We start from the raw sequence: 26,189 nt of genomic DNA, 5'->3' as shown, positions 1-26,189 counted from the left end.
ATATAGTTAATCCAGAGATTCTTACCTTTGCCTCCATTCGGCAGTCTCGTCCAGGTCATGGCATATGTAGTTCTTCATGATAGCCACATTAGCAGTAAATTAGCGTTTTATTTAAATCGAGCCGAATGTATTGAGAAGTCACCTTGTCCAAGAGAGATTTACAGGGTTATGAAAACGTCACGCCAGGGTAAGCTGAAACACAGCCCTTATTTTAAGTGTTTCTAAAATCACCTATGGGAAAAAAGAACGGTGGAAAATGATTGGAAACCTTTGTTTGACCACTAGGTTTTAAGGGTATTATGACTTGTACTGTGGTACTCTTGCCACACAACAGTGGATAGCCCTGTGGTAATGAGCTCCGTCCCTGTGTGGCCTGACAGGGGTGTCGGTCTCGCTAAGCTCCTGAGGAGAGAAAACGCTCATTTCCTGGGATTTGAAGGGGTGGGTTTTGGATGTCACCCACAGCACTGCCTCCACCTAATAACCCACTCACACTAGATCCGGCTGTGCGTGGACACCCCTCGGCTCTCACACTCACTGGGAACTATATTTCAGCGGCCGACCTGTTGTTCCTAACACCACCTGACAATCTCCTGCTGCATTATTCAAGGTTGCTTCTTATTCTCCATCTCACACTATAAATAGGGCATAAAAACTTTGGAAATCTCACGCATAATCCCCCGGCCCCAGAAATAAATGTCTGCGGTGTCACCGCTTTCACGGTTCACATGAGATCGGAAAGAGACCACGCTGAGCTTGCGGCGCCATCAAAACGGAGACGATAGTACTGTATGCATGTGTGCCACAACTGTACTTCCTACAAAGGCAAAGGAAGTCAAAAAATGTAACTGCAAAATCGGACAGAAAGCAATTTCTGGTACTTCATGATGTTTTCTGAACGACTGGCTTCTTTTTGTGTCAAGAAACAAAATGTCACATTAATCAGATAATATACCTGGCCATTACAACAGATCAAAGACTTGACTAAATTTAGAGTTTCTGCATTTCGCCTGTGTAGGGCAGTATAGCTCGCCAATGTTTGCAGACAGTATTTCCGTCTGTCTCCGCCATGGGCTTAGACGGGAAAAGGGAAACTCAGGAGTGTCACATGAGCCTAATTTAATTTTAGGAGGGCACTCGGGCAGTATTGTAGAGGCATGCTGGTTTTCCCAGCTCCCATGGTCCATTTCATATTGAGCCACTGATGTCAGAAGCCTGTTTTATTACAAAGGCTGCTACCGTGCTACAGCTGATGATTTTCACCCTGGGATGCGAAAAAGAAAAACGCCACCCTTCTAACACAGAGCATGGAATACTACTGGGAGCTGGTGACACGAGTTTGGCTGTGTGCCCAGGAACACACACACAATGTACTCCAACAGTACCTCTACCTCAATAGATCAACTTAAACATGGAGACCAATTGTCTTTAACTATTCCCCAAACTATACATCTGATTCTTCTCTGTCAATGTGTTCCCCTGGTTTGATGCATTTCTCTAGGTAATTCCGTAAATCTATTTTTTCGGGGGAGACGGGTATGTTTCTATATCTATAAAATGGGGTAACATGGACTAGCCTCCATAATATTTCAGTCTGGCTTCCCTCCCGGTCTCTCTATACAAATGACAGAAAGGACATGGCGGTGCTTTCCAAAATTCCACATCCCCACTCTGTCTCCCCAGCCTGGCCAGCTAACAGGGCTGATCAGCAGCGTGTGACGGCCTGCTAAATGATGTCTAGTTGAAGGAAAACATTGGTCCAGAGGCTCAGGTTGAGACCCACAGACAGACGTCCTCTCTTTTCTGATTGCAGGTAGAGAGACCGGAAAATACATTACTGTTTGGCAAAGCGGAGGTTGCTTGGCAGAGCAGCAAGCATCTGGGATCTTAATTTAATTCCGTGTCTTCATCCAGGACTACATTACCAGAATCCAATATTTTAATCGATGTTGGCTGTGCGCGCGCGTGCACACACACACAGGTGAACAACAAAGCAAAGCCAATGACAATGGCATTATGAAGAAGTTATTTGTTGCTGTGTCACGAAGCTCCCATGAGCTACAGTGTGACAGACAGAGGAGATAGAAGCAACAGAGTGAGTGGAATATCGGAGGCTGACTTCTACCTGTTCGCAGGGTGAGTGATTCCATATAGCGCGTTAGGAGCCAAACTGGAGCGGTGTTTATCTGTCTGTGGTCCCTTAGTTCCCGCCATCAGACAGCAGCACCCACACAGGGGCTTATGGGACGCTGACACCCGCCTCCCCAGCCTGGAGGAATTCATTAGAAACACCTCGCTCTCCTCTCTTTTTCTACTGCTCTCTACCTCCCTCTGTTTCACTCTTTCCCGCCGCCCCCGCACCATCTTCCCATTCCTCTCTGCCTCCCTCTGCTTCACTCTGTCCCTCCATCTTCCCATCCCTTTCTCTCTCTACCTCCCAAACGCCCTCTGCTTCACTCTTTCCCTAGACCCCGGCCCTCTTCCCCTCCCAACCTCCCTATGCTTCTCACTACCACCCCGCCCTCTCTTTCTATGCACCACCTTCCCCTCCCTCCCCCTTCTCTCTAAGCAGAGCTGGTGACTGATCGCTATCTGCCACGCTATCAACCTGCAAGGCCCGTGTCAAGGACAGGAGGAAATTAAAGACGAGCGATATTATCTACCTGGAAAATAGAAAACAGTGAATTTATTATCTGCCACTGTCCTAATATCGTCCCAAAGGAGACAATTTCTTGTCCTTAATCTGCCGGGTTCTTTTTTTGTGCAGAGGCTGGTTGTTACTGTAACAGGGGAGCATGGTGAGCGTAACGATACTACAGTAGAATTGAGAGCCATTAAACACTGGCGTGGGCCAGGTTCAGGTGTCAGGAAAGCTGCGGGGTAGCCAAACTGTATGTACGAAAGGGTGAGCCACTGTAGAATAGCCTGATGGCATTGGGGGGGGATAAGAGATTTAACCGCTCACCTCTTTGAAGCAAGGCGAGGGGTTGCGTAACTGCTCCAGCATGGCCCACTTGACGGAGGCCTGCCGGATGTTTCCGTCGTACTCGCGGGAGCTCTGCGTGCCGCTGGGGGTTCCGCGTGAGCGCTCGTAGCCCGGCTCGTTGAAGTAGGGCTCCGACACCAGGATCAGAGACTGCACCGATACCAGCACCTGTAGAGAGGGAGAGAAGAGAGATTAATGGAATATTTTTTATCATTACAAAATACACATACAGCCACTTGTAGGGAGGTTACCGAAGAGGGTTGTGTGGGGAGAAAGAGAGAGGAGGGGGAGCAAGAGCGATAAGAGAGCAAGAAAAGTTGGAGGAGACAAAAGCAGGGGGATAGGTGAGAACATTGCAGAGACCACAATGAGCAACGCAGCAGAATGCATGGGGGACACTAAGGGAACGTCAGACAAAAGCATGATTTTTCACCCTCCTTCAATAGATCTTTATTAACAATTCAATTAATACCCCGGGCTGTCTCAAGGAGACTGGCTACACGGCTCGCTCCATCACACCGCCAAGCATATATTACCCACAGAGCCAGACGCTAGCTGGACGGCTGCCTGCCCGTCTGCCAGGCCAAGCTGGACAACACTCAACGTGTACCCTGATGGTCAAGTAGCTGTCAGCCTAACAATAGATCTAGATTACCCCAATCCTTACCTCAACCATCAGTGGGGATGAAGAAATTGATACTGTATGACTGCCAAGGGACACTGTCTACTAACTCTGACCCTGGTGCCCTTTCTACACTCTACTAGCCCCCACCCTTCCCCAACCTGCTCACCGCAACTAGATATCAGGACCATTATCAGGGCCGGCTGATTTTGACTTGATTCCACCATGTCGCCATTCAGCCTGCTATTTCCATTATTGATCTGGCAGACACCAACTAGAATGATAATCAATAGAGACATCTCTATGAACTCTCCAACCCTGAAAATGAGGGAATTAGAAAAGGGAAGCATTTCTAAAGGACTCTAGCTAGGCTTGTTGCCAGATCAATATCCACAGAAAATGACAAATATCTTCATTTCTTTTTTACAGCTTTTCTGCTCCATATACACTACCGTTCAAAAGTTTGTGGTCACTTAAAAATGTCCTTGTTTTTGTCCATTAAATGAACATCAAATTGATCACAAATACAGTGTAGACATCGTTAATGTTGTAATTGACTATTGTAGCTGGAAATGGCTGTTTTTATGGAATATCTACATAGGCGTACAGAGGCCCATTATCAGCAACCATCACTCCTGTGTTCCAATGGCACATTGTGTTAGCTAATCCAAGTTTATCATTTTAAAAGGCTAATTGATCATTAGAAAACCCTTTTGCAATTATGTTAGCACAGCTGAAAACTGTTTAAAGAAGCAATAAAACTGGCCTTCTTTAGACTAGTTGAGTATCAGCATTTGTGGGTTCGATTACAGGCTCAAAATGGTCAGAAACAAAGACCTTTCTTCTGAAACTCGTCAGTCTATTCTTGTTCTGAGAAATGAAGGCTATTACATGCGAGAAATTGCCAAGAAACTGAAGATCTGGTACAACGCTGTGTACTACTCCCTTCACAGAACAGCACAAACTGGCTCTAACCAGAATAGAAAGAGGAGTGGGAGGCCCCAGTGCACAACTGAGCAAGAGGACAAGTATATTAGACTGTCTAGTTTGAGAAACAGACACCTCACAAGTCCTCAACTGGCAGCTTCATTAAATAGTACCCGCAAAACACCAGTCTCAATGTCAACAGTGAAGAGGCGACCCTGGGATGCTGGTCTTCTAGGCAGAGTTCCTCTGTCCAGTGTCTGTTCTTTTGACCATTTATTTTATTTTCTCTTTTGACCATTTATTTTATTTTCTCTTTTGCCCATTTATTGCCCATATTATTTTTTATTGGCCAGTCTGAGAAATGGCTTTTTCTTTGCAATTCTGCCTAGAAGGCCAGCATCCCGGAGTCGCCTCTTCACTGTTGACGTTGAGACTGGTGTTTTGCGGGTACTTTTGTCCATTCTGACCCAAGGGTTGTTGCTCTAATGACATCATATTCCATATACAGTGTACTACTTCAGACAATCATGTCACCCCATTTTGCATATAGAGCAAGTGCACTTCTCAAAAGTAGTGAACTATATAGAGAATAGGGTGTTATTTGAGCTTTGCCCCGAGGTCTCTACCAGTGCGACACAGACTAGACTGGCAGTCAATGATAAAGCTGGTGATAAAACCCCTTAGCAGCCCAGCTCAGAGTGATAGGTGTTGAGATGGCATTGCCTCGGGCTCCCAAGTGGCGCAGCGGTCTAAGGCACTGCATTTCAGTGCTAGAGGCATCACTACAGACCCTGGTTCAATTCCAGGCTGTAACACAACCGGCCGTGATTGGTAGTCCCATAGGGCGGCGCACAATTGGCCCAGCGTCATCCGGGGTAGGCCGTCATTGTAAATAAGAATTTGTTCTTAACTGACTTGCCTAGTTAAATAATGGTTAAATAAATGTAAAAAACAACACACACACCAACATCAACTCTTAATGGCTGTACAGTATGGAGGATCCTTCACGGCATCTGTCAAAACAGTCACCTACTAATACACACCCTGATCAAACATCACCAGCGACTGATGGAGATGGACTTGGGTTTTGGCAGCAGAAACAAACAAACACAGACCCACGAAAGGGTGGTGGAGGTATAAGTCCAGTGGATTTCTGTCTCACCTGTAAAAAGCTAGAGGTCTGAGGGTTCCATTTCTCCTCTGGTCTCCCATGCCAGGTGTTGAGGATACTTAAACACACCTGGAGAAGACAGAAACAGATCAAGGGTTGAAGACAAGAGACTGACGGTCAGGTAAAGATCCCTCCCTCCTACCCATCCACCCCTCATTCCGAGGGAAAGCTGAGAAGCAGTTTGCCCTGGCCTCCTCACCAGAGTGCTACCTCTGCTGTAGAAAGCACACAGTAATTCTTAGAGCAGCTGTCTCCTTCCATTATGAAAATAGATGTTCCTTGTCAGAGCCTTCCTAATGAGGAAGAACAGATGAGGCAGGCTCCAGCACCTTCACGGTTTTTCACCAGGGGAGAGGGGGAGGGAATAGTGAGCTTCTTTTTCATTTTGGCAACACACCAAAAATAAACTATTGTGAAGGGAAGGCTACTCAAATCAAGCACTCTCTCCCTCTCTCTCTCTCTCTCTCTCTCTCTCCACTCCAAGCTGTGAGGTTAACAGGTTGATGGTGCCACAGAAGGATCACTCTGGACAGACTGGTGCTGAATATACACTCAAATTTGACATCTTTTTGTGGAAAGCCAAAAGTTGAACGAACCACAACCCCAACATTTAAACTGTTGATTAACAGCTAGGCAGTTGACCCAACTCCTCCCCAACCCCCTAACCCTGAGTAACTATATGTGACTCACTTTCCCGTCGTTGTAGAGGTTTGGGTTAAAGCGCACGCTGTGTCCCCCGGTGGTCTCCAGGTTGACCAGGGGCGGGGAGTTGGGGTAGTCCTGGGGGAAGTACACGTCAAACTCAAAGCAGCCGTTGGCGTACGGCGTGTCTGCCGGCCCAGTGATGAGAACCTGCAACACACAGACCACAAGGGGTTAATGACAATTTTACTACCCCCCCCCTTTTTCTTCAACACCCCCATTTCCACTAGATGTGGCTGACACAAAAGGACAGCATTTTTCGTCTGAATATCTCGTGGCTATTATAGAAATACAATTCATTTCCACACTAAAATGAGATTAGCGAATCAATCAAGGAGACCACAGGAAGTGAAAATAAAAGAAACGGCAGACAGACGGGCTTGGGAAGATCCCAAAAAGGATCAAATCAGAGAAAAGGGATCTTGGTAATTCTGCAGGAATACACTTTCAGTGACCAGGAACTAAAGACCTTTCGTCTGTATAAGTGGGTCGGTCTGATCGATACAGAGGAAAACCTCGTGGGGAGGTAGCCCGCACTCCCCCTCTGCTCTGTTCTTTGCTCACATGCACTGAGTAGCGGGTTATTAGCTAGTCACAGGTATTCAGGCTCAAGGATGGCATGGCCGAATGGGGGGGCTGTGATTTACCGCATTAGCCGCTCGCAGAAGGCCCTGATAGCAGAGGGCTAATCTGATCTGAAACCCACTGCACCGAGACCTTGTTTCAAGAGCATTTGGCTCTGGCTTTTTAAAACAAAAAACCCTTTCAGAGTTTCTGTGGGGGCCAAGCTCAGAGACACTATCTAGACCAAGGAGGAAGGGCCACGGATGCAAACTGGTGAGGGCCCCCAAAAAATGATACATGCACAGAAACACAGAAAATCTGTGTAAACTGCTAGAAAACTGTAATGAGGTTGTCACAACACCAAGATTGTATTATTGATGTGATACCAGGCCAAGTCTCACAATACTGAGTAGTATCGTGATACATTGGGGTTTGCCCCATCCCCACAGGACACCTGTTCCCATTTTGTACACTTTCTGCACAAAACCCTGACCCTGATATTCACACCTCTACTCAATAAAACACGTTGAATTTAACTTCACACTTCAGCGATTCCCTTAGGATTTTTTTTTTATAGCAGCGGTGGCAAAGTTAGTGTGGGGGTGGCGGGGCGTGGTAGTGGCTGTGGCCAACGGAGCATTCTCCGACCGCAAATTGTAAAGGCCGCAGAGACAATTTAGCTGTTTTAATGCTAATTTCCTGCAATTATACACATTTTGCCATGGATTATGCAATGTTCTTATGCCATCTGAGTGACTCATAAAATCAAATGAGGGCCCCATGCCATTTTTGGAATTTTAGATTATCCCCTAGTCGTTAGTTCTCAAAGATGATCTCATTTAAAAATATACTGAAAACATTTTACCATCATATTTATTAGAATGGTGGCAACTATAAATTTAGTATAGCACTTTTTACTGTATAACAGAAAGGACTACTGCAGAAAATTGCTGATTTACTCATGTCCAAAGGCCTACCTGTGATTGGGCAGGAGGAATGTAGTAAGGAACATAAATGCATAATGATGTGTATTTTCATTGTGTCAGTACAGGGAAACACACCAGGTTTATATGAAACCATCTTTACCCTACTTTTCAGACAACTTTACACACAGCCGACACACTCTCCCTCCCTCCCACACACACACACACCTTACACCAACAGCTTCATTGCATTTTGGTACACCAGAATTACATTAATTTCCAATGGAAACGCTGCGTTTGCCTTGCAGCATTGCGTTGCAGTTGCCGTGCGCTCGGTTCATACTAGAGGTCGACCGATTATGATTTTTCAACGCCGATACTGATTATTGGAGGACCAAAAAAAGCTGCCACTGATTAAATCGGCCGATTTTTATTTATTTATTTGTAATAATGACAATTACAATAATACTGAATGAACACTTATTTTAACTTAATATAATACATCAATAAAATCAATTTAGCCTCAAATAAATAATGAACCATGTTCAATTTGGTTTAAATAATGCAAAAACAAAGTGTTGGAGAAGAAAGTAAAAGTGCATTATGTGCCATGTAAAAAAGCTAAGATTTAAGTTCCTTGCTCAGAACATATGAAAGCTGGTGGTTCCTTTTAACATGAGTCTTCAATATTCCCAGGTAAGAAGTTTTAGGTTGTAGTTATTATAGGAATTATAGGACTATTTCTCTCTATACGATTTGTATTTCATATACCTTTGACTATTGGATGTTCTTATAGGCACTTTAGTATTGCCAGTGTAACAGTATAGCTTCCGTCCCTCTCCTCGCCCCTACCTGGGCTCGAACCAGGAACACATCGACAACAGCCACCCTCAAAGCATCATAACACATCGCTCCACAAAAGCCGCGGCCCTTACAGAGCAAGGGGAACAACTACTCCAAGTCTCAGAGCGAGTGACGTCACCGATTGAAACGCTATTAGCGCGCACCCTGCTAACTAGCTAGCCATTTCACATCGGTTACACCAGCCTAATCTCGGGAGTTGATAGGCTTGAAGTCATAAACAGCTCAATGCTTGAAGCACAGCGAAGAGCTGCTGGCAAACGCACGAAAGTGCTGTTTGAATAAATGCTTACGAGCCTGCTGCTGCCTACCACCGCTCAGTCAGACTGCTCTATCAAATCATAGACTTAATTATAACATAATAACACACAGAAATACGAGCCTTTGGTCATTAATATGGTCGAATACGGAAACTATAATTTCAAAAACAAAACGTTTATTCTTTCAGTGAAATACAGAACCGTTCCGTATTTTATCTAACGGGTGGCAAGTCTAAATATTCCTGTTACATTGTACAACCTTCAATGTTACGTCATAATTATGTACAATTCTGGCAAATGAATTACGGTCTTTGTTAGGAATAAATGGACTTCACACAGGTCGCAACGAGCCAGGCGGCCCAAACTGCTGCATATACCCTGACTGCTTGCACGGAACGCTAGAGAAGTGACAATTTCCCGAATTATAAGAAATTCATGTTAGCAGGCAATATTAACTAAATACACAAGTATATATTTTTAAACCTGCATATTGATTTTAAAGGCATTGATGTTTATGGTTGGGTACACATTGGTGCAACGACAGTGCTAAATCATCACCCGTTTGGCGAAGTAGGCTGATTCGATGAGAAATTAACAGGCACCGCATCGATTATATGCAACGCAGGACACGCTAGATAAACTTGTAATATCAACCATGTGTAGTTAACTAGTGATTATGTTAAGATTGATTGTTTTTTATAAGATAAGTTTAATGCTAGCTAGCAACTTACCTTGGCTTCTTGCTGCCCTCACGTAACAGGTAGTCAGCCTGCCACACAGGCTCCTCGTGGAGTGCAATGTGAGGCAGGTGGTTAGAGCATTGAACTAGTAACCGGAAGGTTGCAAAAACGAATCCCCGAGCTGACAAGGTAAAAAGCTGTCGTTCTGCCCCTGAACAAGGCAGTTAACCCACCGTTCCTAGGCCGTCATTGAAAATAAGAATGTGTTCTTAACTGACTTGCCTAGTTAAATAAAGGTGTTCAAATTGTTATGTTTGTTATGAAAACCTGAAATAGGCCCTAATTAAAAATCGGCCATTCCGATGAAATCGGTCGACCTCTAGTGCATACGTTGGATTTATCGAAGGTATGCGTCAAACTATATGCGTAGACGGCTTGACAGAAATGGTAGCAGAAGGTGAATGTTGAACTTTTGTTGCACACATATCCAGATGATGCTGCGTACTATTTTGCGCAATGATGCTGCCAGTGTGATCGAAGCGTTACTCTCCCACACTCTCCCTCCTTCACACACACACACACACACCACACACACACACTCCCTCCCTCGCACACTGCTCCCAAAAGTTAGACACCAAACAGAATTTAAAGGAAGAGCAGATGGATTTTTCCCCTTCAGATTTAGCTTAGAATGAATTACATCGAGTAGGCATAAGCATCTCTTAGAGTAGGTGGTATATCCCTTTTCTGTTTTTCCTGTGCAATCCAAATGTGTGCATAGCCAACGGTTACCATGTTAGCAAGCTAGCCAGGTAACATGACTAAACAAGGTCGTTTGTTATCAAACCAAAAATGTACGGCCCACGAGTAGTTTAAAACGGCCCGCAACATGGTTTATAAAAGTAGGTAAATTGTGCGCCAATTTGTGATAGAATGGGGTTTGGCTAGAAACTCAAGGCTTTCAGTGAAGTTAAGGCGCAAGAATGACCGTCACTGTGCTCCGTTTTTCTCTGGCAGTGGCACTCCGAGGCTGAGCCACAGTGAAGCCTAGTCAGACTGGCCTGCTAGTCCTTACAGGCAAAATTAAAATATATCTACGTATCCATAACAAAACCCCATCACTGTCTGCACACCATCACGGCTAAATAACATTTAAAAACCGATGGGAAATGGGCAGAGAGAACAGACGGAGAGAAGCAGCCGAGTAGGCTTATGGCTGGTTAGGGGGTGCGGCTGGCTGTACACAGCTGTCACATTGGGAGATCAAAACGGTGAATATCCTCTTTCATCCCTGAAGGGGGAGAGGGGGAGATCCTGGGAGTGTCCTGTGTTCTTGCATCAACAAACAAGGTGTCTGAGTGAAGTTTCAGGCAGGTTAGCTTTTCCAGCTGTAGAGGAGAGAATGGGGAGGGGAGGAGGGGGGAGAGCTGGCCACGCTGCCAGCTGAAGAGAGCAGCTTGCTGATGGAGGAGGAGGAGTAGAGGCAGAGAGAAGCAGGCAGCGTGGGTTTGGAACAAGACACAGAATAATAAAAAAAGAATAAAAGAATCAGTGATCCAGGGGAGGGAGGTAGAAAGATACGAGAAGACGTGTGACGGTAAAGAGGATGTGGACACACTGTAGGTAGATAGTTGGTGTATGTGAGAGAGGGAGAGAATGGGTGGAGAGAAACACCGACTGACTGACCCCTGTCTCAGCAGCGTCAGGTATGAATATGCCTATCCAAACCAGCAGAGCGCTCGCAAGATAGCTTGAGGGCACCAAGTGTCACTCAGGCGGTAAGTAGATTTCGAAATTAACATTCAGACCCAACACTTTTAGTGCACTTCCCAGAGAAGTAGGTGGGAAAACTGGAGCAAGTGGTTTTGCTAATAATGTCTACTAAGATAGCTTGATGCTACCGCTCACGGTGAAAGAATGATAACACACTGTCTATGGCAGTATTTATTTATTTATTTAACCTTTTTTAACTATGCCAGTAGGACAGGGGCTCTCTGGGGACACTTGAAATGAGGGGGGGGGGCAACAACCCCAGATGGGTCACTAGATATCAATGTCCCACCACGTCCTCCAGCCTCTCAACTAGTGGCCCGTTCTTGTGCTGCTGAGGAAAAAGTTGTGTTCTTTGCAGAAATAGAACCTTAGCAGACGAGGGTTTTGACATTTACCAAATTAGACTTTGCCATTAATCAGAAAAGGGGTCAGGGCAATTTATTAAACGTCATTGATAAATGAGTAAGACTTTCAATGACGGCAGTTGCCGAATGGCCATTGGAACGCGATGCCATAGGCTATCAAGACCAGAAGCAGAGTCCCCAACAGACCAAATCCGTTTCCCCACCCCCTGCTGCAACAACCGCAAGTAGAGCAAGTCCTGCGGTTTTAATGCCCCAGACGGCATCCATTTGACTGGAACAGTACTGGCAACACCCTGCTCACTTTCACAAGCATCATCATCAGCTGGCCATCATGCCCTGAGGGCATCTCTGAATCAGACAGATGGGCTCTCCGGTAAAGGCATTTCATAAACACATTGAATACCATTGAACAGATATCACTTCTATAGATGATTACGTAAAATGTGAGTGGCTAGTACTGTATGTATAACACGGGGGGAATGATAGGCTAGGTGGATAGTGCTTGTAAAAGACATGCTGAAAGGCATGTACAATATCAAATCAAGTGGATTGATTACTGTAGGTGTAAGATAGTCCTAAGAGAATGGAATGACTGACTGAGTATAAATGGTACAGCACAGAGGACCGTAGAGGACAGGGCAGTATACATCTGTACCTTCATGATGTCCAGTCGTTCTTCGTCGCAGCGGACAAAGACGCTGGAGGAGGAGGAGAGGGGCAGCGAGGTGGAGAGCGTGACAGCCTCCTGTGCCAGGCGGCGGGCGCGGGCAGCGCTGTTGGCGTCGCTGGCATTCTTCACCTGAGACATGTAGTGGTAGTTCACCTTGAACACCAGCTTCCCGTCATCGTCCTCCGAGACCATCTCAAAGGTGTCTGCCAGGGAGAGACCCAACACGGGTATTAATGTCGATCCCTACTGGGACTGCTGTAGAGAAGGTTTAAACACTTTCACATGGTTCACTCCACATCAAAGAATAAAAGGCATGAAACAAACACCCTGTTGGCATATCATGCAAATATCCTCCCACTTGGACGAACTAGTACGCATGTATCTGGCAGTAAATCTCTATTCAGTAATGACATGGCCCCTATGTCCTTTAATCATATTCCACACCGGGGTTCCTGCCTTGATACCTTGGCTCGTCGCCGTCTCGCTCTTGTACTTTGGCCAGAGCAAGCCCGTTTACATTCATGTCACTTGCGGTTACTTTAGACGTGTGCCGCCGCAAAAATCAATTGCGGCACAACAAAAGTCCTGTAATCAACCACGGCGTGGCAGGATGAGAAGTGACAGACAGAAAATACCTTCCTCCCTGCAGACAGGCGGCAGGACTGCGTTATCTATCATTTCAGAAAGAGGTAGGAGGGGGTTTGGGGCTGCTGCTGCTGCTGTGTTCTGGGCATTACGTGCACTGAGGAAGGAAGGACCAACCAACAGCCAGCCTCAGAGTGAAGAGCCCTGCCTCTAGTACGTCTAAGCATTCCTCCCGTCTTAAAAAGAAACCACCACATTTCTAACATACTGTATCTACCAAACCCCAACTGGGCCAACTGTACACCACACGTTGAACACAAACGCACAAGCACTCACCAAACTGGAGCTTCTTCATGATGGCCACGTACTTCTCCTCTAGTGAGCGTAGGATGGACATGGGTTTGGGTCTGGTTGTTGCCTTCTTCGAGGACTCGGCCAACTTCCTCTCTGATGGAGGGAGGGATAAAAAGAAAACCTTGTTACCATGGCAGGTTCAAAGTTATCCCTGTTTGAGGGCCTGGCTTACTGCTATGTCTGCCTGCATCTGGGTCCAGACCTACCATCTTTACATTCATCTACTGGCAGGCAAACAAACAAACAAACCACACTGTGATACAGGACTGCTGAGGTCACCGCTTCATTGATATTACTACCTAGTCCATTGCCGACTAAATCGATTAATATCGAATACACAAAAAAATCATATTCAAGCCATATTCCTCTCCGGCTCAACAAGATCATGTCAGAATATGATGGCATTCGCAGGTAATGGCAGGGTTTGTCACACCTCCTTATCCTCCCGTTTTCACCTTCATATTGATGAATGAATCTGCAATCAGTTGGAGATGCAAACATGGAATTCTCCCACCCCCTACCCTCCAATTTCTTCTGGGTCTTGTCGACAGCTAAACCATGTCCAAGACAAATGACAATGGAAACGGCCCCCAATTTTCGCACCGACAGTCGAGAGATGGGATAGAAAGCAGTTAATGCATTCACATAATTAACTGTCTATTTATAGCACCCCAGCCCCGCTCTCATCCTCTGCTTTAGTTACTGCTACCTGGACAGATGTACCTCCCATTAAATTACTGGTGCATTTTACTGGCCTATTACGACCAGACTTAGAAGGCAAGGGGGGCATTAAAAAAAAAAACGTGCCGTCGATACTATATTTACTCTGTTCTGTTGGCACGTTAGCGTTGGATATAAATATTTCCTGGAACAGTTTCCCAGTTTAACCAGTCTAATACTAGGCTGTAAGAACAGAGCTTTAAAACGCCCGCCTCCTCGTTAGCCTTTAGCTGGGCCATTTTAACGATGAATTAAAACAATTGCATATCGGTCCAGCCCTCTATGCTGTCCATGCCCTCTAGGCAGCATTCTTCAGCAACGGTGAGTAATGGCTGGCAGGAGCTCCTGACAGAGGGTTTTATGACCCGATGCCCTCTCACTACCAAACCCTCCTGTCCTTCTCGTGACCGTCTGCACTATGGGTCTCCCTGCACCGTAGGGACGCGGACAGAAGGGTTGCACGGGGACCGGAGGACAACAGGTGGCCACAATAGAACATGCGTCTCTATTTGGCGTCAAAGTGAGAGAACGGGTTAACTTTTCATCTGTCACTGACGGAGTGGGGGTGGAGTTGGGTAAGGGATGTTCAGGCCTAAAACAGGACGCGTTTCCTTGATTAAGATCAAATTGAGACTTAAAAGGCTCCAAGTCAATGACAGCCCAGGGAATTTGTACTTGTGGAGACAAAAACTTAAGAGACCCATTTTCTTGTCCTTGTCCCAAGAACACACAGGACAAAAGGGAGAGGTAGCGAGAAAAATGTAGAGTGGGAAGACATTTGGGACCTGCTGAAATAATTCAGTCAAACTTCTAGGGGGGAGGGGGACAAAATCCTTTGAAAGAGCCAAAACCAGACAACCTTTAAAAAGGCACTGGCTAACATTTTACTGTGTCACTTCGTATTACAATAAATGTCTGTAAAAATAGCCAAGGAGGGTCCAGACTAATAGTCCCCTTGCTCGGCATGGTTTGGCCCTAGGCCAGAGAGTGACGTGTGTGCGGCCAGCCTTACCCTGGTTGGCCTGCCGCAGGCTGGTGGTGGCAGCGTAGACAATCTCAGCCGTCCTCTGGATGTCAGGCACCAGCAGGGTCAGGCCCTCAGGCTCTGGGTCTGAGCTATCAGGCTTCACCACGCCTTTTGCCTTGTCTTTCTTTGACCTGAATAACAAAAAGAGGAGTTCAGTAAATCAACATAATCCCTGCCTGCAGTGACATATATTGCTAATTTACTTGCATTGCATTCAATCACGGAAGGAAATCTGAGGTGACTATATTACTGATGGCAATAGAAATGTTCAATGGACCTCAGGAGTGCAACAATTAAACATTTTGGGCGGTTCTGTAGATGATAACCGTGTCCATCTGAAAAGGAGCATATTGCCCAGTGAGCCACAATCCTGAAGCAAAATTGATATACCCATTCCCAGTATTTTTCATGCTCTGTTAAAGGGGTGTGCATCCAACGGTGAAGCCTCAAAATCAAGAAGCATAGACCATCTGACCCAATGTTCAGACAAACGTAACGAAGTGGCAAGGACACCATTCCTCTGCCGAGGTGCCATGAATACTTTAACCAGTTTTGTGATGGCGCGCAGCATAAATAACTTGGCGCTCACAACTAGATAAGCAGAGAGACCAGTTTCTAAGGAGGTTTGTATGGGAACTAAACCCGACATTGAAAAAAACCTCCCTACTTTCATCCGAGTTAAATTAAGTCCCTGCATCAAAACTCCTGCGTTAAGTGGAAAACCCCAGAGGTGGCTGAACTACACGAGGGACGCAAACCGTCCTTTAACCTTGTGCTTAAAAACGCTGTGGGAGCCGAGAGGAGAAAGGATTCCGCGGCCTTGCTGATGGGTGGCTGAAAAATACACTTTCCACATGACCTTTTGTGAAGTTGGACAGCCGCCAAGTTCCCTCCCCTTTCTCGCCCCTCTGCTTCACCGAGGACAGTCAGCGAAGGTCTTCTGTCACCAACCCCCCCCGCCTCATCGGCCATTTCATTCCATTCCATTGCAGGCCAGGCGGCCAACACAGGCCTTGGCAGGCTGGACACAGATGGGGAGAGACAGTTGAAGAGAATGCCTAACGCTCCGCTGTGGATGCCCAGCTGTCCCAACCGCCCCAAGGCCCAGCTTTCATTAGACCTCTCTCAGTGTGTCTGGACCTCAGCCCTCAGAGTCCAGCCTGATGTAATGCCTGTGGATATGATGCTTATGAATGCATTATCGCTGAGGCACGACGGAGCCGATAGCAGGGCATTTTCCTTCCTCACCCCCCATCAAAAAACCACAGCTTCATGCTGGACCATCCTCAGACAGTAATCCTAATTGTGTTGCTGATAAGCAGCAGGGGTACAGACCACCAGGTAGGTCTGTCAGAGTCTCCCAGGGCGGATTGGCTATTCTTCTGTACATTTGAAAAGAACTATCATGGGTCCTAGCATGTTTGTTGGCGGGACATTCAAGAGGGATGGGCTGTGCCTTCTAAAAATAACACCCAGCTGGAGCATTACATTCATAATATGCCACCAGGGAGGAGACGTGCATGTCTGTGGGAATCGTACATGCGCTGGAACGGTTTGATAAGTCTCCACGGATAACATCCTATAAATATTGACTCCTCGGATGGGATCCCACGGAATATTGATGATACCGCACACTGGGTGGATGTGTGTAGCTAGCGTAGAGGATAGGAAGAGGTTAAGAGTGCCTTGGCTCCTCTGAAGTGTCCTGCTACGGTCTTTGCATAAAGCTCAGCACTGGGCTGGATGGGGGGGGGGGGGGGATATATGGGAGGGGGTTAAGGATCATTTACACAAACTGTTATTTGTGCTGCTGAGGCAGAATAACATGGACTTCCTGCACACTTTGTGGCTGTGATGAATAATGGTCACAGACGCACAGGTCAGGTCTACAGGCTCACTACTGCTGATGACTCACGGTCTAGAGACCAGGGAAGAGGCTGGCCCAGGATTTGAACCCCCTTGAAACGCTAATGCTCCGCTGAAACCATCAATTTACATTGATTACATGGGCAGTAAGACTTTATTCTTTGCTAGTTTTGTATATTCTTACTCTGTCCGTCTAAGTCCCCACCTGAGGCGGTTAGTGTAGGTATCCACGCAAGTCTTCATCTTGGCCAGCAGCATGCCCACAGACGTCTGTCCCTCGGAGTTTTCCTCCTCTTCTTCCTCCTGGCTGGGGTCTCCTGACAGAGGCAGCAGCAGGGGCACCAGGGCCGTGGAGGTGGAGATGGCCCTCAGCAGCTCCAGCAGCGCCCGGTACAGGGGCACGTGGCGTGCCATGTCAAGCACTGAGGGGGAAGAGAACACGGGAACAAGGGCGTTAAGGAGGAAGGTAACTCAGACTGAAGAGTGCATAAGCGAGAGCCAAGAGAAAACTGGTAAATAGGGTTGTTTTGGAATCAATCCGAATAAAAACATGGACAAAAGACAACCCATAATTCCTCTCCTGCTATCAAACTACGCATTGCTGTAAAAGGAAATCCAATTGGACTGGCACATCTGAAGACGCACACAAGGTTTACAAATCGAAATTTGCTTCCAAGACACCAGTTTAGAATTCAATATAGGAGTACATGAGAGAACATAAGAGTATCCGTCACATGGCCTTGAGTCAACCTGTGTGTGGTGCGTGTGACAGGATAAATGGGGGCAGGTCGGAGAACCCCAGATTGCACTTGGAGAAAGGAGAGGAGCAGCATGACTAGAGATGGATTGTAGCGAGCAGAAAGCTAGTGAAAGGGATATTAAATATGATTAGAGTTCCAGGAATGGACAAATGACATGCACACACTAGGAACAGCCCTCAGCCGGCCAAACCAAAGTCCAGAACTCAATTTAAACTGCTCACAAACAAAAACGTGTGCCCGACTTCTGTCCAATACCAACTCACGTCCCTGAATGCAACTCAAAAACAGCCCTGTGTTCCAGGCCCTGAAATGAAGCCGAGCCAGCTAGTCAGGAGGGCAGGAACCAATGGAAGCTAATCTAAAAGGAAAGCCTGGGGCCGAGCAACTCCCTCACTTGTGTTCCCAGATACATGATTGAATCAAATAATGAATCTCAGGGTGTCATTTTCTAGAATGTAGGACGAGTCTGGCAGTGTGATAGCTGTGCTGTGGTCCAAGGAAAAGCGGGAGTGCGGGAGAGAGAAAGAGGTGGAGACATATTAGATTTGCGGGGAGGGAATAATCCTGACGTGGCTGTGACAGGAGCAGGCCCAGCTGTTTGTCCTGCAGCTCTTCATTGTGATGGGATTCCATACAGTATAGGTCCCCCCTCATCCGCATGACGAGGACTGACAGTTCCCACTTCATACCCATAATGGAAGTTTAAATAACATTGGGTTGTGGTGGCGAGCCTGCTGAGCTAGGTCCCTGCATTCCGTTGAGAGGGGCTTGGGCGAGACAGAGGGCAGGTGCACTCGGCGACACACAAACCCCATTAAAATCTAACCTGGTTCCACGTGGTTGTGGTGTGAGAAAGGACTCTACAACAGCCCTGGCCTGGGCCAGCGTGAAACCGGCATAAAAGGATGTGCTAGGTTTCTTTGTGTGTGGTTGGTTGTGTTCCTAGTCGGGGGGGGATAAAAAGAACACCCAGATATAATCCCTTGGTGAAAGGAGAGGATTTGAAGGATGTATTCAAAACAGGTCTGACTTGGAGAAGCACAAAGGCAATTTGATGCATTAGAACAAATCAAGCAGAGAGCACCAAGGAAGCAACCTTGTCCTCGCTCCTTTGTCTGATGTTCTCCCGTTTATTTAGCCTCATTGTTTACCAAGCTGTCTGAAAAGCATAAAATCCCTTTTTGTGGCCTACATCCCTTGGATGTGTTTTAAGCCGTCCGTGGACAGTCATAGTCCTGCGGAACCAAGATCGTGTCCATCATTGACAGAGGCATATCCGGTCTGTGAGTGGAAAGAGATTTGCGGTGACGGCACAGAAATGACCATTCGCTCATGTGCGCGTACACGTGTGTCACTGTCTACCTGAGCGCAACTGTGTGCTCGTGCCAGACTCAAATGGAGCAGGACGGGCCTCACTTTTGCACCCAGTCCACTTTACATTTCTATTAGAATTCCCGGCCCCAACGTCTCTTTCCCAGATTTTTAACATTGACCTCTCGTCACTTTAATCTGCTCCTCAATCCTCTCTAGTGTGTGGGCGGCACCCAGAGCAGAATCCAAATCCCCACCCTACTGATTCCATTTACGCAATTACCTCTAGGCTCCGGTCAACTGGTATGATTGATGTGGGAGATGTCACTATTATCCTTATGTCTAATGTCCCCAGTGTTGAGTGAGTGTCTGTTGCTTTTAAACTCCTCCTCCATGTCCCCCCCCCCCCCATTCTCCTCGAACTCTCATGGTCAAGTACATCCCTTGTTCGTCATCATTTAACTTGGACTACAACCAACAAGAGAGCTTTCTCTGCGCAAGGAAAGAAGATGGACTGAGAATCTAATAATAGATTAAGACTCAGGCTTTTTTCCCCCCCAAATGGGTGATAAAACAAGGTTAGGAAATCTAACGACAGCAGTAATGCTGTAGAGACAAACATAGGTCTGATATGACCTTTGTTCCTTTAAGGCAAACCATAATTCTATCCATCAGATTAAAATAAAGGACACAAAAAGTCACAACAGGAGGGGCACCTCCCCAGACTTTAAATTGGCAATAAAATATCCACTTGTTAACTAATTGGAATCGGACCAGAACCAAAAAGACAAAAACAAACCTGCCACTAATTTCAGTCACATTCTATGAGTCCGTTGGTGGCAATAAGACAGATGAACAGTGCAGCATGACACAAAGGAGAGAAGGTTACCCATGATACTATGGCAGACTAACAGAAAAGGAACTACAGTGAACTGGACATCCATCTTGACCATAGCTGGCTTGTGAAGACTGACCGGGGGGCGGCATATGCATTCGGGACCCCTTGTCCACATTTTATTACGTTACAGCCTTAAAGAAAATTATTATTATTAATTATTCCCGCAATCTACACACAATACCCCATAATGACAAAGCAAAAACAGGCTTAGACATTTTTGCAAAAACGCATTAAAAATAAAATACTGAAATATGTAAATGTGAATAGTATTCAGATCCTTTACTCAGTACTTTGTTGAAGCACCATCGGCAGCAATTACAGCCTCGAGTCTTCTTGAGTATGACGCTACAAGCTTGTTACGTGTATTTGGGGAGTTTCTCCCATTGTTCTCTGCAGATCCTCTCAAGCTTTGTCAGGTTGGATGGGGAGCGTCGTTGCACAGCTACTTTCAGGTCTCCAGAGATGTTCGATTGGGTTCAAGTCTGCGCTCTGGCTGGGCCACTCAAGGAGATGGAGACTTGTCCCGAAGCCATTGCGGCGTTGTCTTGGCTGTGTGCTTAGGGTTGTTGTCCTGGAGGTGAACCTTCACCCCAGTCTGAGGTCCTGAGCACTCTGGAGCAGGTTTTCATCAAGGAGCTCTGTACATTGCTTTGTTAATCTTTCCCTTGATCCTGACTAGTCTCCCAGTCCCTGCCACTGAAAAACATCCCCACAGCATACTGCCACCACCATGCTTCATCTTAGGGATGGTGCCAGGTTTCCTCCAGACGTGACGCTTGGCATCAGACCAGAGAATCTTGTTTCTCACAGTATGGGAGTACTTTGTACGCATTTTGGCAAACTCCAAGCGGGATGTCATGTGCCTTTTACTGAGGAGTGGCTTCTGTCTGGCCACTCTACCATAAAGTCCTGATTGGTGGAGTGCTGCAGAATTGGTTGTCTTTCTGGAAGGTTCTTCCATCCCCACAGAGGAACTCTGGAGCTCTGTCAGTGACCATCGGGTTCTTGGTTACATCCCTGACCAAGGAACTTCTCCCCCGATTGCTCAGTTTGGCTGGGCGGCCAGCTCTAGGAAGAGTCTTGGTGGTTCCAAACTTCATACATTTAAGAATAATGGAGGCCACTGTGTTTTTTGGGACCTTCAATGCTGCAGAAATGATTTGGTACCCTTCCCCAGATCTGTGCCTTGACACAATCCTGTTTCGAAGCTCTACGGACAATTCCTTCAACCTCATGGCTTGGTTTTTGCTCTGACATGCATTGTCAACTGTGGGACCTTATATGGACAGGTGTGTTCCTTTCCAAATCATGTCCAATCAAATGAATTTACCACAGGTGGACTCCAATCAAGTTGTAGAAATATCAAGGATGATCAATGGAAACAGGACGCACTGGAGCTCAATTTCGAGTCTCATAGCAAAGGGTCTGAATACTTACGTAAATACGTTTTTTTTTTTTTTTTTTTAATACATTTGCAAAAAAAATAAACCTGTTTTCGCTTTGTCATTATGGGGTATTGCGTGTAGATTGATGAGGGGAAAAACATTTAATACATTTTAGAATAAAAATGTGGAAAAGTAAAAGGGGTCTGTGTACTTTCCCAATGCACTGTTTAGCTAGGTGCTTCATACTAAAAACAATCTGAGCAGGCATGTGAGATGCAGGCAGGCGTGTGAGATGCAGGCAGGCGTGTGAGATGCAGGCAGGCGTGTGAGATGCAGGCAGGCGTGTGAAATGCAGGCAGGCGTGTGAGAGCAGACATGGACACAAGAGGGTCTGAGCGGGAAGGCGGGAGACAAGGAGAGAGAAGTTGATAGAAAAAGCGCGAGAGATAGAAGTGGGAGATGGACTGGAGCACTGATGCATTCTCTAAAAACCCAGAATCTCAACCATCCAGAGACAAAACAGAGATGCTCTTCGCATATTGTATTTTAAAAACAAGGCCAATAGCTAACATCTTAAATAGTCTTACAATGGATTTTTGTGGTTTAGGGGAAACTTGAGACCGTGGCTATGCTACAGTTTAACAAAAGGCTAGGAAGGTCGGTGACACAAACCAGTCAAAATACTAAACACATTTATCTTCGCACTGTGGCTTGGTTCAAGTTTAATTGGCTTCTCGACAGGGCGCACAACTGCTTCTGACACACTAGAGAAGACGGGGAATCGCCTTGGATTTATCCACGGCACCTCTCATCAAAGCTGGAAGAGCATGGCACTGGCTCGCAGGGGCCAACCCCACCACACGTTGATATTCATCACAACATTCCTCAGTATATTTGGGCATCTGTGAGACAAATAATCCCCAGAACATCAATAGCCTCTCACCCGATATAAAGCCCTTGCAGGAAATAGGGCTAACTAACCTGACAGGAATATGACTAAAAAGTGACAAGTGAGAGGAAGGTGTGCAAACCAAATGCAAATTGGGTTTGTTCCACCAATTGGATGCCTTTTGAGAAGTGTAACTTTGTGGGGGAAAAAAACGTTTTATTTCAACACATTTTTTACATTGACATAAAGAGCACATTCAACTTAATAAAAAGCACCCCCCATCTCAAGATGTTAAATAAGTGAAATAAAGTGCCTATTAAGTGCCAAATAAAGTAACAGGGTTGACGACGTGATCTTATATCAGTCATAAATCCTTTTGTGACAAGGGGAATGGAAGCTTGTTGTGTGCAACAGGGCAGGGCAATTGAATGCAAGCTTCACAAAAAAATGTAATTGTTAAAAAATGTCTAGCCTGTCTGACGTGTAAAACTCGACACCGCTTACTTGATCACAAAACACCAGAAAATGTCCAAAAAGAGTAGAACCAGCTGAGCTCACCTGCTTTTACACTAGGACTTGACTATTATATGTTCAATGTCTGTTTAAAAAAAAAAAAAAAACTTAAAAAGGAATAGTTTCACCATATTAAAACAAGAGTTCAGTTCACGTAAAAAGGTTGACTTTAAAACGTGGAACAGGTTTTTTTTCTTCCTTAAAATGAATCACTAATAATATGCCATAAATAATCTTCATAAATGACTGTCAAAGCAACAAAATAACTAGGGCTTTATAATGATAGTGAAACTTGAGAAATGTTGGATTTAAGTGGACTTAAAAACTTCCTAGAAGTCAGAGGATGCACAGAGGGACATGTCAGATTTATTGAATTTTCCATGTCGTCTATATTAAAAAGGGCACTTCATTTAATATAACAGGCTTTTAAAATTCTATATTTGTACACAATTTCCACTTAAAGGGGCTCATTTTACGGAACAACCCAATTCAAATTCATTAAAGAGAATGAGATCAAAACATTAAAATGTGGCAGTGGAGCCGTCCTAATAAGTGCCAAGACATGATGGCCTGAAATGTCTCTTGGCTGCAACAACGCATAAACAATTCAGAGACGACATCCAAAAAGCCACAAGGCAAGGGGAAGGCATCTAATATACTCTATTCGCAACTTTACTTAGAAATCACATAAAGTGGAGCAGGTTGAAATATTACATCAAGCTAAGTGTGATGCTAAAATACGACACTCCAGAGTTGAGAACCAGTCGAGGGTTAGCTGCATACATAATGCATGTGCGACAAGCATTGAAAGTATAAAGCCTTTGCTAGTCCTCAAAGCAGAAGTACAAGCATTAAGAACAGAGCGCCCCCTGAGCACCCCAGCCATGTTATCTAGGCCTACACTGTTATTATTGTCAATGTAACAACACACCAGCCATTTGTTTTTTTATGACTCATTTTGATAGGGAGACGTTGTGGGCAATTAGCATCACTCCTCTAACGGGAAGCACAGAAAATGAGACCCCAGAGCTTACATGTCCACCTTTTTGTGATTCAAAGTCATAATTCAACATCTATCATGGTCCAAAACACACCAACACAGTCATGAAGAGGGCATCACAACACCTCTTACCCCTCAGGAGGCTGAAAAGATTTGGCATGGGCCCTCAGATCCTCAAATAGTTATAGAGCTGCACCATGGAGAGCATCTTGACTGGTTGCCATCCAGGAGCTCTATACCAGGCGGTGTCAGAGGAAGGGCCTAAAAATTGTCAAAGACTCCAGCCACCCAAGTCATAGACTAGTGGTACCGATGCACCAAGTCTGGAACCAACAGGTCCCTAAACAGCTTCTACACCCAAGCCATAAGAGTGATAAATAGTTAGTTGAATAGTTAACCAAATTAGCTACCCGGACTACCTACATTGACCCTTTTTGCACATATGCTGCTGGTAATGTTTATTATGTGACTTTATTCCTAGTTATATGTACAGTGCCTTCAGAAAGTATTCACACCCCTCGACTTGATCCACATTTAGTTGTGTAACAGTCTGAATTTAAAATGGATTAAATTGAGATTGTCTCTGGTCTACTACACACAATACCCCATAATGTCAAAGAGAAATTATGTTTTTATTGTATTTTTGTTTTTACAAATGAAAAGCTGAAATGTCTTGAGTCAATAAGTATTCAACTGCTTTGTTATGGCAAGTCTAAATAAGTTCAGGAGTTCATTTTTGCTTAAAAAGTTAGTGAGCGCAATAGTGTTTAACCTGACTTTTTAATGACCACCTCAACTAAAGGAGGGAAACCATTCAGGGATTGGACCATTCACCACAAGGCCAAAAGGTGACATTAAAACAGTCAGAGTTTAATGGCTGTGATAGGAGAAAACCGAGGAGGGAACAACATTGGTCTTCCCTGTGGCTCAGTTGGTAGAGCATGGTGGTTGCAACGCCAGCATGGTGTGTGCAACGCCAGGGTTGTGGGTCCGATTCCCACGGGGGGCCAGTACAAAAAAAAATGCAAAAAAAAAAATGCATGAAATTAAATGTATGCATTCACTACTGTAAGTCGCTCTGGATAAGAGCGTCTGCTAAATGACAAATGTAAATGTTACTCCACAATACTAAATTGACAGAGTGAAATGGAATCCTGTACAGAATAAAAATTGTCCAAAACATGCAGTCTGTTCACAACAAGGCACTCAAGTAATACTGAAAAAATAAAAATAAAAATAAAAGTGGCAAAGCAATTAATTGTTTGTCCTGAATACAGCGTGTTACTTTTTGGGCAAATCCAATACAGCACATTAATGAGTACCACTTCATATTTTCAAGCATAGTGGTGGCTGCATCATGTTATGGATCTGCTTGTAATCGTTAACTGGGGTGTTTTTCCAGGATAAAAAAATAAATGGAGCACAGGCAAAATCCTAGAGGAAAACCTGGTTCAGTCTTTTCTAAACAGACACTGGGAGATGAATTAATCTTTCAGCAGGACAATCGACACTTGAGTTGCTTACAAAGAGGACAGTGAATGTTACAGTTCTGACTTAAATCTGCTTTAGAATCTATGGCAAGACCTGAAAATGGTTGCCTAGCAATGATCAACAACCAAACAGAGCTTGAATCATTTTGAAAATAATAAGAAATGGTAAATGTTGCACAATCCAGTTGTGGAAAGCTCTTGGAGGCTTTCCAGAAAGACAGCTGTAATCGGCTTGTGATGACACCGCTCTGGATGAAGTTCATGGTTGGGATTGTACACTACACCGTCCAAAGATGTCAATGTCAACATAAAAAACAAATTAAATTATCAAATTGATTGACATTTATAAAATTGCATAGCGAATATGGCAATATGAATACTGTGCTCGTTATATTTTTAGCATGAGTTACACAATAAGAACATTTTTGTAATGATTAATCTCCAAGTGGCCATTGATTTAGCATAATTGAACACGTCACAAGTAGTGTCACTCCATCTAGTGGAAGGGGAAAGCAAACGGGTCAGTATTCAGCAGTGGGCTGCATAATCTGTTTGTATATCCAATCACAGCGCAGCGACATGTTTCAGGCCCACCTTCAGCTAAAACGTTGCCCTGTGGCATCAGGTTTGAAATGAGATGAGAAACCGAAGGAAATGAGAGAGCTCAAACAAGAGGCCTGTGCTTCTGGGAAGGAAGGAGGAAGGGAAGAGGGAGGGATGAGAGAGCGCAACGCTGCCGTGTGTACTTGACAAATTAGTGTTCGTAGAACTACCAGATAAGAGTGCCATCGGCAGCGACTCCTCTCCTACCACCGACGCTGTTGGCAGCTTCAATACAAGAACACTCTAACCTTGCACCTTTTCTCCTGTTCCCAGTCTCCTGCTC

At 45.3% G+C, this 26,189-nt stretch overlaps 1 protein-coding gene across 1 annotated transcript in view; it reads right to left on the bottom strand.

Annotated features, from left to right (window-relative positions):
- The window catches only part of LOC106606575 (baculoviral IAP repeat-containing protein 6), a 151,214-nt gene that overhangs the window by 12,865 nt on the left and 112,160 nt on the right, over positions 1-26,189 (bottom strand). Inside the window, 7 exon segments of the mRNA XM_014202984.2 lie at positions 2,966-3,154; positions 5,698-5,775; positions 6,397-6,558; positions 12,490-12,707; positions 13,426-13,536; positions 15,176-15,321; positions 17,262-17,478. Coding sequence (XP_014058459.2) covers positions 2,966-3,154; positions 5,698-5,775; positions 6,397-6,558; positions 12,490-12,707; positions 13,426-13,536; positions 15,176-15,321; positions 17,262-17,478 — 1,121 coding nt within the window.

The sequence above is a fragment of the Salmo salar genome, chromosome ssa01 (genome assembly GCF_905237065.1).
Source record: "Salmo salar chromosome ssa01, Ssal_v3.1, whole genome shotgun sequence".
Lineage (NCBI taxonomy): Eukaryota > Metazoa > Chordata > Actinopteri > Salmoniformes > Salmonidae > Salmo > Salmo salar.
Note: the sequence above shows the minus strand (reverse complement) of the source record. Positions and strands in the feature narration are given on the sequence as shown.